At 37.1% G+C, this 13,663-nt stretch overlaps 1 protein-coding gene across 5 annotated transcripts in view; it reads left to right on the plus strand.

The window, feature by feature from the left end:
* Positions 1 to 13,663, plus strand: part of LOC107743854 (protein kinase C zeta type-like) — a 105,416-nt gene that overhangs the window by 45,279 nt on the left and 46,474 nt on the right. For all 5 annotated transcript variants that reach the window (XM_016557291.1, XM_016557294.1, XM_016557293.1 and 2 more), the window contains one exon: positions 9,356 to 9,441. In XM_016557291.1, the coding sequence (XP_016412777.1) occupies positions 9,356 to 9,441 (86 nt within the window). The remainder of the gene's footprint in view (positions 1 to 9,355; positions 9,442 to 13,663) is intronic.

The raw sequence follows: 13,663 nt of genomic DNA on the forward strand, positions 1-13,663 counted from the left end.
GTACAGTGTATATATATATATATATATATATATATATATACAAATGTGTATATATTTTATATATGTCTAAATACACACACACACATCTCTATATATGTGCTATATAAGTTGGTGACATTAGGAACAGCCTTTGCAACAGAAAAATATTGTCTCATTGTGGATTCAGCAGAGATCAACTAAAGAAGAGAAAACAATCAACTAGATTTAGGTAATGTATTTAGCCACAAATTAAATTTAATCCTGTCGTCTTTTCATGTTGTTTATCTACGAACGTGAGATGGGTTCTGATGTGAAGATGAAGTTTGATTATTCCATAACTCCCGTTCTTACTCTCTTTTCATCGCCAGTAGCAGATATTCAATGCAATCCAGTGCAGACTTTCCGGCTCCAAAGCCATTGTTCAATTTAAGGTCAGAGACCTGGATCACTGCCATGATACCTGCAGTCTTTTTAACTTAGCCTACCATTAATGCCGCATTTGTCTCGTATTTCATCAAGTGAAACATTCCCAAGTGTCTTGGAAAGTTCTCTGATGCATTATTGTCATTAGTGTTAAAGATGCACAGAATAATTGTTAAAGGGTTAGTTCACCCCAAAATGAAAATTAGACTGTGTTTTACTCACCCCCGATGCATCCTAGGTGTATATGACTTTCTTCTTTCAGACGAATCCAGTCGGAGTTATATTAAAAATTGTCTTTGATCTTTCAAGCTCTATCGTTGCACTCAGTGAGTGTTGCATTGCTTCTGTCCAAAAGACGTGAAATAAAAAGCACCCTTCCACAAAAAAAAGTGTGAACAAAGGCCTCCTGTAGCGAATCGATGCGTTTTTGTAAGAAAAATATCCATATTCAAATGAGTAAAACGCAGCCTAATTTTCATTTTGGGGTGAACTAACCCTTTAAGTTTGTTTTATTGTGCAATACAACAGTGGTATTAGACTGTATTCTGAGATTTCGGCTTAGAAAGCATAATTGTATGCAAAAGTTTTGAAAAATTCAAAAGAACAGCTTTTATTTAAAATAGTTTTTTTTGGGGTCATGCTGTTTGTAACACCTGTCCTACTCATTATAGTCCTAATCAGAGAACATATGATCTGTACAGCAGTCAGAGGACGCCTGTCGTCTGTCTTCTGACATCACAGATGAAAGATGACTGTGTGTGATTGAGTGAAGAATGATCTGGCACGATTCCAGCTCTGATTAACAAGGTCAAATGAATATGTTAAGTGCACTGCGTGTGTGTCTGCGGTCACAATGACGACTGATAACAACTGACTTGACTAAGTAGCGTCGTATGATCACATCTCAGCTGTGCTAATTCAGTTTGGTGTGGAGAATGCCAGCGTTGACTCTATTCCAGTCCTGCTTATACCCTCAGGTGCAGCATCGCCCTCCATCCACTGGAGCAAGGGCAGATTTATAATGACGGGTGTAGGTTCATGAGCGTGCTCTGACTGAGCAGTTGGTGTCACCGGTTAAGTGTAAACATTAAAGAGGACGGGGCAATTAAGGACAGCAGGGATGGAGAATGAGAGCACAGTTATGATTAGAGTCATTCAGAAGTGGAAAAAATCACAGTCATTTTGCTTATTAAACTATCATATTGTATGTACAGTAAGTGCTGATGCCTTTGATGAATGTTTTCACCGTGATGATTTTTCCATGCATTTAACTTCTGTAGTATGTTGCATTTTCAAGTGAAATAGAATTTCAGTGGGAAATAATGTTTGGATATAACTTAGTTTTACCCATCAGTGTTTGATTGAATCATGAAATGTAGGCCATGATGTTATTGGTTAATATTATTTGTCCCCGCCAGTGTGACCTTGATTTAGTCTTGAGAAAAGAAAAGTCATTTCCGTGGAGGAGGAATTTATTAAATGTCAAAGGAAGTAAAAGTGTCAATTTTGTATTTAATTTTATGATACATTAACTTCAAGGTTGGTAGTCTGAAAATGTTTCATAACATTATATTGTTGTTAGACACTGAATTGCACATTTAGACATTTTCATTTCCTAAAAAATGCTAGTTAATATTACTGCATTGGACTATAACTTACTGACTTACTGAAAAAAAAACAACCTTTTTGTACCATTTTGTTAATTTGTTGATAATATTGCATAATGCGATATTTGAAAGCAATTTTTAAAAGGCTGGTCATTTTTGACCAAACTTTCCAGAAATTTTGCTTTGGCAAGCTGTTTTGAACTCCAAAAGAACTTTTTTAGTTTTGAAGTGAACTCCAAAAGAACTTTTTTTTTAAAAGGATGTCAAACCAGTTTGTGCTTCAATTTCACTGGAAGTGTATTGGCACCTTAAAAGTGGTCCATATGACTTGTGCACTAAATTTAAGTTGTCAGAAGCCGTGCAATAGCTTGAGAAACTGAGAAAACTGTGAAATATTTGTTTTCATGGCAGTTTTTTGGCTCTTCTTTCAAGCCAGGTAGAAGTGGTAAATGCGCGGCTGAAATGGTCATGTGATGTTGTTGGTTGTGGACATGGAGTACTCTTTCTCTCTGTGGTCAAATGTTAGAAATAATGACAAAAATAGTGCAGGGTAACTATGGCAACAGCACAGTGTGATTTCTGCAGGTCTCTCCCTGTAGGGGGAAAGTTAATAAGATTAGAGATAGATCTTAACGATGACAGCTCTAAAGACCTCGGCTCTCTCTTTTTAATTAGTCCCTCACTTTCTCTCTCACACACACACACACACACACACACACACACACACACACTTAAAGCAAAGGTGTTGCTGTGTAATTGTGTGTTGTGACATCAACATCATCTGGTGTTCTGTCAAAAAAAAAAAAAAGAATGGAGAAAAACAACAGCTCTCCAGAAAGGGGGAAAATCATTTATAGTTTCATTACTCTAAAATAAATAAATCAGTTCTCGTTGTCGTCCATATCACATGACACACACACACAAACACACACACACATGTCTGGTCAGCTATCCTTGTGGGGACTCTCCATAGGCGTAATGGTTTTTCTACTGTACAGACCGTATTTTCTATTGCCCTACACCAACCCTACCCCTAAACCTACCCCTCACAGGAAACTTTCTGCATTTTTAGATTTTCAAAAAACTTCATTCTGTATGATTTATAAGCTTTTGTACCCGTGGGGACCACAATTTAGGTCCCCACCGTGACACGAGTCCCCATGAGCATGTGTGTAGTCAGGTTTAAGTCCCCACCAGGATATTTAAACCAGTACACACACACATACATACTATATATATAGCTGTAAATTAATCTGTTGCTTTCTAATCTGGCTAATACTAATACATTATTTAGTGTTTGTGTTATGCTGGAAAAACTCAATTCTGATATTATGCATTTACAAAATTGTCTGTTTTGTCATATCAATAATTTAGCATATTGCAAAAAGCAGTTCATTATAGTTAGGGATGCACCGATACCACTTTTTTTCAGAATGAGTCCGATACCGATACTTTCATTTTTGGTACTCGCCGATACCGATACCTGTATTTTCACAGCATTTGTAATTATTTTTAAATATTGGGTACAGAAACAAAATAATAATAATATGAATCATGTTAGTTAGCTTCATTTAGCAAACAGATATTTGCTTCAGTTATTTCCATACTTAATTATACCTGTTAAAATGTGTTGTATAAGCTTTTGTTACTTTCACTGTTCATTTTAATGGCGCATTAGAGCTGCTCCATTGCAGCAGCTCAATACTGTAATCACAAAACGTTTCCCTAAAATAATACAGGGAACCACACGTTATACATTATACGAGTACGCGCATACTATTTTGGTGATGTAATTTGAGTCACGCGCACTGTACGTGGACCATCGTGTACGAGTAAAAACCGAAGTATACTTTATCCTTAAAGCAAGCTAAACATACGCAGCGCGCACACGTTTGTATTGGTGCAGAATGAGAGAGACACTTATAGCCTAGCGCATTTCACACAGTCTGCTAGTTTCACTTTTGCTTTAAATAAAGTCGTGTATGCTTGACGTTTAAAATAAATGTTGTTTATAGTGAATGCCCCGATAATTTTTGTTTGTTTTATATTTACGATTTAGTTTGAATCCAAGTGCATGCGTAATGGAGCGAACCGCAATCAAGATCATGCAACAGAAATGCGCGCTCTCAGACTCTCTCTATCACTCTCTCTCTCCTTACCGTCAAATAACTTTAGTAATTTGTGCATTGTTTTACTTACTTGCTTTTGAAATATCCCAGCGAACTACAAACTTTCCTGTGATGCCTGTGAGATATTCACTCGACAAGCTTGCACATCTGTGCCGCCTTGCGCTCTGCTTATCAGCTTGCGCACATCCACTATACAGGCAGGGATACTGAATGTTTAACATAATATTAATTACTTACATGTACTTCATAGACATCCTTAATCTGTAATATCTCCATTCTACTCTCTAGGGCTGCACGATAAATCGAAATGGAATCGAAATTGCGATTCGACAGAAGCTGCCATTGTCATGCGTATCTTTCAGTGAAGCACGGTTCTGTGATCAGCAGTAAATCTCCATCCAAAGGCCAGAGGGCGCTCTCGCGCTGAAACTCCAAATACGCCTCGCAGAAGCAGCTCTGTTCACACGCTGTGTGGTATCGGCTTTTGGTAATATTGGTATCTGGGCATTTTTACGAGTACGAGTACAGGAGCGCAGTATCGGGTGCATCCCTAATTATAATATATAATATTATAAATAAAAATATTTGATTTTGAGGACATTTTTTTGTTCACTTTGGGTCAGTAAACTGTTTTGGTACTGTACTGTTTTCGGTTGGCAATGCAGTCTATTCAGAACAGTCACCTAGTGTTTTAGATGATTTGATGCTGTCTTAAGGCCTGTGAATATTTTGCACGATCAAACACTTTCAGATTTGAGGAGATGCGCATAGATCCAGCTTCTTTTATACAGAATGAGAAGAGAGAAAGAGCAGATATCTTTTGTGTTTTTTTTCCATCACATTCTACTGAGGAATTATTTCTGTATCTGGATCTAGATGCTTTGCAAGTGACTTTCAAGGCAAACCTTGTCAATTTATGTGTTCCCTGCAACTGGAACGATGATCTTGGCATTGTTAGTGGCCTGCTCTACCAGTTTAAGCTACAGTAAATGAAAAAATTTGCACTTTTGATGCAAATATCTACAAACCAACCAAATTATAAGAGACTGCTCCGATTTAATGGAGCTCAGAGCAGCATCTAGTTTTAAAAGTAGAGCTTCTAGTTCTTATTTTTGATGTTCCTCCTTTGATGCCTGTTTTTGCACTTCACAGTGTTGTCAGTGATGCGTTTTGTTGCACAACATTTGGCAAACCACTTTATTTTTGTTGTAGACGTTGCTGGATGTTCAGTTTATTATTGCATGTAGTGTGTTTGTTTGAGTGTCAACTCTCACGACCGGATGTCTCATCCACCAGAGCTGCTGGCATCTGCCACGCGTGGCACAGGAGAGAGTGTATGTTGCCATGGCAATGATGGAAAAATTGAATTTGTGCCTGCCGCACCCTCAACTAGGCCGTTTCCAGGCGATTGGTATCAGCTCCACTCCACTCAAGCAGGAAAGAGGCTTTAAAAGCAGTTCCTTCATGAGTGAATCACTTGAATGCATCATTGTGACTCAAAATCACTAACATGTCATGAAAGATGTTGCCAAATTTCCCAGTGCAAGTCAGAGCCAAGCTTGCTTTTACAGTTGCTTTAGTTTTAAAGGACTTTGAGGCAATTTCCGACTGCGACAGTTGTAGGATTGAGAGGAGAGACTTCTGTGAGGTAGATTATAACAAATACATGATTTCATCTCTCACATTCAGAAATGAATGCCATTGTGTGGCCAATTTCTGAGCCAAGATGTTGGCTGGGCTTCAGATATATACATGCAGCCTTACAGGTCGAAGAACAGGTGTTTCAGTGGCCATCTGGATGATTATGATAGCAAACACATAGCTGTTTCCTGAGCAGCTGTTCTTGGGCTGCAGCAGCGCTGTGCTCTGTGAGGGTATGATCGTTTGTAGTTCTGTTGAGGTCTGTCACTGCTTTGTTGAAGGAGAGGAACATTGTGAATTATTTTGTTTGCTGGCAGAAGCTAGAGTATAAGGTAGAGACTGGCTGTTTTAAACATTTGTTGGAGAAAATCAGCTGAGAAATGTATAAATTTAAATGTGCCATGTTATATATTTCTATAGCATTTTGTTTTTCACTTATTAAGTCCACTTATAGTGGTTTTCAGGTGAAAAAGTCATAATGTCTTACACTATACAGTAAATTAACAGGGTTTTATTGCTATTATATTTATATGTACTCTATACCATTCAAAAATTTGGGTTCAGAAATTTAAATTAAAATGATCATAAGGGGCGTTACAGACATAATATATAAAATAATTACATTTCAATCAGGGGCGCGGGAAGATGTTTTTGGTTGGGGGTGCTGTGTGTGTCCGTGATGGGTAAAAGAGGAGGGGGGGCGGGGTCACGTCGTTGCATTTGCAACCATGTGAAAACAGGGGGTGCTGCAGCCCCCTCAGCACCCCTACTTCCCCTCGTCCCTGATTTCAATGTTGTATTTCAAATAAATGCTGTTCTTTTGAACTTTCTGTTCAGCAAAGAATCCTGAAAAAATGTGTGATGGTTGTATGACAAATATTGAGCAGTACAACTGTTTTCAGCATTGATAATCATAAGAAAAAAATCAGCTTTGTCATCACAGGAATAAATTACATTTTAACATTAAAACAGAAAACAGTTATTTTAAATCATCATAATATTTCACAATATTACTGTATTTTTTGGATCAAATAAATCCAGCCTGGGTGAGAATTAGAGAAAATCTTACCAACCCCCAAATTTTGAATGGTAATGATCTTTGTTATGACTGAATGAATTTTTGGCATGTGAAAACTAACATCAAGGCAGGCCAAGATGCTGAATATTAATTGATATATAAATACAGATGGACATAAAAAAAAAAAAAATTTCCTCTCTTAGCTTAATATGCAGACTAAGCTATTAATTATAGGTTGATGTAGGTGTCAAAACTGTGGCTCTGTGGCACTATCAAAAGTAACTCCATTTGTTTAACCAGCCCGACAGACTCATTTTGGTTCAACCAATGATGTGATTTTTGGCGGGGCCATCTGTTTTAATGACCAATGACAACAATAATATAGTTCTTTAGGAACAAGGTTCTGATTTTTCAACATCCTATGTTTCCATGTGATACATGATGTGATCAGTAAGAAATAGTCAATTCGGAAATATACTTCAATTTATCATATCATTTTAACAAGATTTATTTTATATTACGTAATCCACACAAGAAAAAGATACAGCTTTTTGTCTGGCCGTATAAAACAATGACAGTGGCTGTTTTTCCCCCAGTCAGCCTCATGGGGTTTGATGTTAAAGTTTAAAACTCTGCTCCTCTCCTCATGCTGAACTGCTCTGTTGGGGCATCCTCTGGAAGACTGTGAGTTTCAGCTTTATCATGTTCTATTAATAAATCATTCATGTTGTGTAGGTTTGATGTAAGCGACACATTGAATGTCTGAATGTGTGTGTGCATGTGCGTGTGGTGTATATATGTGATGAGTGTTGTTTTACGCTTACATTTTATGTTTAGTATACTCCAAAGCTGCATGTATATTGTTATTGGAATTAAATATTCAAGCTCTACTTTATGCCACACATTAGTTTCTGAGGGCTTAATGCAGACTTTCATTTACTCATTTTGCTTAGATCTCTCTCTCATACACACAAGCGTCCCAGGCCTTTGAATCTCCTCCGGTGCTCATTAGTGGCTGACACTTGAAAGTTTTGACAATATTTCAATATTTATCGGTTTTACGTAACTGAGCTGCAGTTGAGGGAAGAAACATGAAACAGCAGCAGACACAGCAAATCTCCAGGGCTTGAGCACAATTCTCAGCCTCTCCCTTACGCTCGAAAATGATGATGGTCTGCCAACTTAACTGGAACATTTGGAGTATTGTAACGGAGAGAGATAGAGGTATCTGACGTACCTGTGGGTCACCATCGAGGACAAAATGGTGTTTGCCTTTAAAGAGTTTAAATACCATTATTTATGCAATATCATTGTATCTTTAGTGATAAATACCATTGGTTCTGTCCACATCATTTTCATTTGTAATAAGCAAATTTAGCTACTTAAAGGGGTGATTCACCGCTGGCAAGACAGTTTTAATAAAAGTTGACTGTCTATGCAGTAGAAACTCACAATCGGTGTAGAATTGGTGCCACGAAACTATAGAAAACAGAGAAAAAGTGCTGTGGTGAAAAAGGTAGGAAAACTTCAACACCCATAATGCACTAAGCTCAATCAGAATATCATATTTTGGATAAAAAGTGCAATCTGTAGCCATGTAGCTGTCCAAAAAGTTGTTTTCGTGGACTTCATCATCCGGTGGACTTTTGCTGACAAATAAACGGGGATATCTTGGTGACGGTGACATGGGAAAATAATCCACATTTACTTATAATACAGACATAGCAACAAAACAAAGCTGGATGAAAATCAACGAAGTTCTCTTTTAAGGTGGTACTTAACGTAATGGGATAATGAAAATTAAAATTCTGTCATCATTTACTCTCACATTGTTCTAAAGCTGTATGACTTTTGTCTGTCAAGGGGGAAAACAAAAGATTGAAAATTGTCCATACAGTGTTGTTTTGGACCCCACTGACTTTCATGGTGACAAAAACATTGTTCCTAATATCTTTTGTGTATTCCGCAGAAAGTCATACAGGTTTGGACCGACATGAGAAACCCTGGCACACTATTTTGGACACCTACCTAATTTTCAGATGCAGTCAGTATTTTGGTCAATCAGGACAGCTCAGAAACCTCCCAAAAAGGTCATTGTTTATGTTTTCAAGGTGGTGACACATAAAGACAAAACCCCAGGCAGCAGATCAGAGTCTCATTCTGGTTGAATCAATTTAGGTCAATGTAGATGCTTGTCACTTCTTACTTGAGACTGCCGACATGTGACTGAAATGATGCTGCAGGGAATAACAGAACGACAAGAGAGCAGAAACTAGAGAGTGAGAAGAGGAGGGTGGGTCAGATGGAGACAGGGATGCAACGAAAGAGAGCAAGAGAGAGGGAGGGATTGATAGCTTTCTTCTGTGGGACAGGTTTTCATCCAGTTGCAGTCAAAATCCGTCTACGTTCAGGGTCAAGACCAGCTACACCTCTGTCCATCTCCCTTATTCTATCACTCCTCTTTGAATCCACTTCCCTCATTCTGTGTTGGGATTGATTTTTTTTCATTCCTCAAGTCTTCATGCTGCTCCTATACAACCGTTTCCTCTCTCTCCTAGAATCAATCTACCGCCGTGGAGCTAGACGATGGAGGAAGCTGTACCGGGTGAACGGGCACCTCTTCCAGGCCAAGCGCTTTAACAGGGTGAGTTAAGTCCTCTAGTCCTCTCCAGCTTGAATGTTGACGTCTGACTGGATACTTCATGTGTTTAACCCACTTTGTTCAGTTGTATGGTTTGTTTACTGTATGTTGTTTATGGCAAATAGCAACCTTATAAAACGGGAAGTGTCCTGTTATAGCAGACAAATTTCTGAGTTATGTTTATGATTGACCTGCCTAAATAAGGAGTCTTTAAATACAATCTGCATACCTATTTTATTTTTTTAATTTTAATAAAAATTCTTTAAACAAATGCATACTTTTATTTAGCAAGGATGCATTAAATTGCTCAAAAGTTACAGGAAAATAAATAAATGCTGTTCTTTTGAACTTTATTCAACATTGATAATAATAAGAAATGTTTCTTGAGCAGCAAATCAGCATATTAGAATGATTTCTGGAGGATATATATTGATAATATACTGTATAAAAATATACAAGAAAATTTATTTTAAAAAAGTAGTTTTTAAGGGGTCCTATTATGCTCTTTTACATAGTCTTGATTTTGTTTTGGGGGTGTTTGTTTTGGGAAAAACACATTATTTTTCATATATTTTACATTATTACAACACCTCTCTCCCCAGTCTGGCATGAACGGCTCGAATAGTTCCTGTATCAAATGAAGGCCCGCCTTCTGAAATACGAAATGTGCAGGGATTGGTTAGCTGGGCCAGTGTGTGTTGTGATTGGCAGCACTCGGCGCCTGGTCGGGAAATGTCACGCCCCTTACCATAGCCGCCTGCGAGCTTCAGTGTAAATATTCAATTTGAGCGAGATTTAAACCCGGATGATTGTAACCACTCTAAGCTCGTCTGCCTTTGAAAAGCTAGCGTGTCTCCGACATAATGATAACACTGGTTGCCTTCTCTAGTGCAGCTCAACCAGGTCTCGTCCCATTCGTCGATATTTGTGATATATATCGAAAATATGCGTTGTAGTCCAAACGAGTCGTTCGTTGTAGTTTTTGAAAAATTATTTCTGTTAAATAAAATATCTCCTTTTGAAGTGGACTTTGAGCTTTCTAAATTTGCAGATCTTTTTTTATGCTAAAACAGCAACATTATAGACTAACTCAAGTTGAAAAAGTGAAAAAGCATAATAGGACCCCTTTAAAACTGAAATCTAAAACTTTGTGGATACACACTGAAACAGCCATTGAAAGACTGCAAGTATGTAATATGGGACAGGACACTGATGAACGGCATAGAGGTTAGCTAATCAATATATTTTATATTCACATACAAAAAGGAAAGTAGCAAAAACAGTGTAGTTAATTGTAAGGGTCTGAGAGCAGGTGAGATAGGGCCATGCAAATGCCTATGATGACGGCGTGTGGTGCAATAATGACAAGAGTCCCGCTGACTGATCTGGACAGCAGATCACTGCCTAGAGGGGAAATCTCTCTGTCGAACTCCTGTCCAAAATCAAATCAATTTAAGCGCGATTTAAACTAGGGATGCTCCGATCCGCCTTTTTCGCCTCCGATACCGATTCCGATACCTAGGGTTCGGTATTGGCCGATACCGATCCGATACCAGTGAATTTTTTCCCCCTCATTTAAATAAATGTAGAATTTATATATCTCTGTGTGGAACTGATAAGCATTCTTTCACAATCTACTAGATGCAGACTACTTCATTATAAAGAAAAATAAAATAAACAAATATGAAAAAATATAGGCCTATGTATATTTATAATCTATGACAAAAATGTATCATAAACTAGGTCAGTGGATAATTCGGCAGCAAAAGTTATTCTAGAAAAATCAGTGCACAATAATTTTAGAAATCCAAACATTTAGTGAAAAAACAATATTTTGTGAAGAACAAATAAAAGTGTTGCACTAAATATGGTAAAATGTTATACATTGCTATTTGTATTATTATAAAATCCATTCATTAAAAGCATTCATGAATGTATTTATATATAAGTATAAACTATCAAATTAAAATACATTTATTTTAAATGTATAGCATATTTTTTAATAAGGCAACAACATATCATCCCTAATTTAAACCTGGATGACTGTAAGCACTCTTAAGTTCATCTGCCTTGGGAAAGCTAGCGTGTCTCTGACATAGTGATAACACTCATTGCTTTCTCTAGTGCAGCTCAACCAGGTCTCGTCCCATTCGTCGATATTTGTGATATCACAAATCCCAGAAAATATGCGTTGTAGTCCAAACGAGTCGTTCATTGTAGTTTTTGAAAAGTGATTTCTGTTAAATAAAATATCTTTGAGCTTTGAGCTTTGTAACTTTGCAGATCTTTTTTTATGCTCAAACAGCAACATTACAGACTAACTAAAGTTGAAAAAGTGAAAAAGCATAATAGGACCCCTTTGAATTGTAATGATATTTCCCAATTTTGCTTTGTTTTTGATCAGATAAATTCAGCCTTGGTGAGCAAAAGAGACTTCTTTCAAAAAAATGAAAAATTTGTATCGACCCAAAGTTATTGTATTTTCAATTACTTAATATATGGTAAATATATTTCTATTGTCTAACCCCTCTCTTTAAATGACAATTTTTGTACATGAATAAATGAGTGAGTGAATAAGTTGCTGTAGTAGCGACTATTATTAGCTACATCATTAGCTGTTGTAGTGACTATTTTGATAAATCTGCAGCTGTATGGTTGTTTTGTTTAATAGACTATTTTTAAGTAGCTGTAGTAGCAGTTGTAAGCACGTTTAGTTGTAGTAGTGAATATCTATGGCTGTTACAGTAAATATACAGTATGTAGATTTCCGAGTAACTGTTAGCATATTTAGCTGTAGTAGCAAGTGTTAGCATATTTAGCTGTAGTAGTGACTGTTACAAAAAGCATCTGACTCTTTAACTATCAATCATTATCTGTTGAGCTGTTGATTGGGAGAAAGCGTTTGATGTTGTCGTTGTTTTTGGTGAGACAGTGGTATGCTTGACCAGTGTTTGGTTTAAGCCCCAGTTCTACCATTTCAACCCGATCTAGTGCTTGAATAAAAAACATCACATGACTATTAGAAAGCCTGTAGAAAGGCAAGGGAGAGATAGAGTGAGACTCTCGAGTGCAGTGTCTCTGTTATGCAGTGATGCCCTGCCTTTAATCAGATCTCACCCCTGGAGGGATTGTTATGTTAATGCAGACCTCTTCCTGCAGCAGTCTTCATTCTTCAACTGAGCAGAACATGTGCCACGATAAAAAGAAGAACACCAAAACAACGTAAGTGAGAGTTATAGAAGAGAGACAGGGTGGAACAAAGATAGCAGAGAGAGACGGAGAGGTACATTGTTCTTTTTGCCATTGCTATTTTTGCAAAAGCTGAAATGTCCCTTTTCTTGGAGAAGTTTCAATGCTCCTCAGCAGAGATAGAGGATAAGAAGAAAACAGAGAGAGAAAGGCATATGATGAGCACAGTGCCCTCAGACAGCTCCCACTCACAGCAGGTGTGTGACACGTTAATGTGCATAAATTACTCTTCTCGTTTCTCTCGTTTTATCAAGGTGATCGATGTATGACCACATTATGACCAACATGGTGGAACTGCAGGATGACATCATCAAGCTAAGCAGAAACATGGCTCCAAAATGATATAAAATGATGTCTAGAGAGTCTCTTTGTTAAGATCAGATTTCTTGAAAAGCTCTAATGCTCATGTCAGACTGCTGAGAGTGCAAAACTCTGCTTACCCCAGACATCCATTTGAGTCTGTGATTGTAAAACACATTTAACCAAGCTAAAGGTGGCTGTTTAAAGATGCAGTGTGTAATTTCTGCACAATTAGCGGCATCAAACGGAATTACAAAAATATTGTACACAATAGCATACTAACATTCTACAACTCTGTGGCTGCATTATACTGTGCACAGTGTGCAAATTTTCTGTATGAACAGAAAATATGGAAGATCTACTGCATTTGTTAAAATACACATTGTACAGAATACTGTATCCCATAATGCAGTGCTGTCAGACCTTCTATTTCCAGTGAGGAGCGTCAATTTTTAATATCTGTTATTTGGTATAATAATCTTTAGGATTATTAAATTTAGGATTTTAGGATTTTATTTATATTTCAGGATTTTATATATTATTTTTTATAGTTATTGCGTGTTATGTATTATTATTTTTATAGTGTTTTTAAATATGTTAGTGTTGTTTTTGATTATTTTTTAATATTTGATAACTTATTTGATTGTTTGATATAGACATTTTTATTAAAATTATA

Source organism: Sinocyclocheilus rhinocerous, unplaced genomic scaffold (genome assembly GCF_001515625.1).
Source record: "Sinocyclocheilus rhinocerous isolate Xijiao unplaced genomic scaffold, SAMN03320098_v1.1 scaffold377, whole genome shotgun sequence".
Lineage (NCBI taxonomy): Eukaryota > Metazoa > Chordata > Actinopteri > Cypriniformes > Cyprinidae > Sinocyclocheilus > Sinocyclocheilus rhinocerous.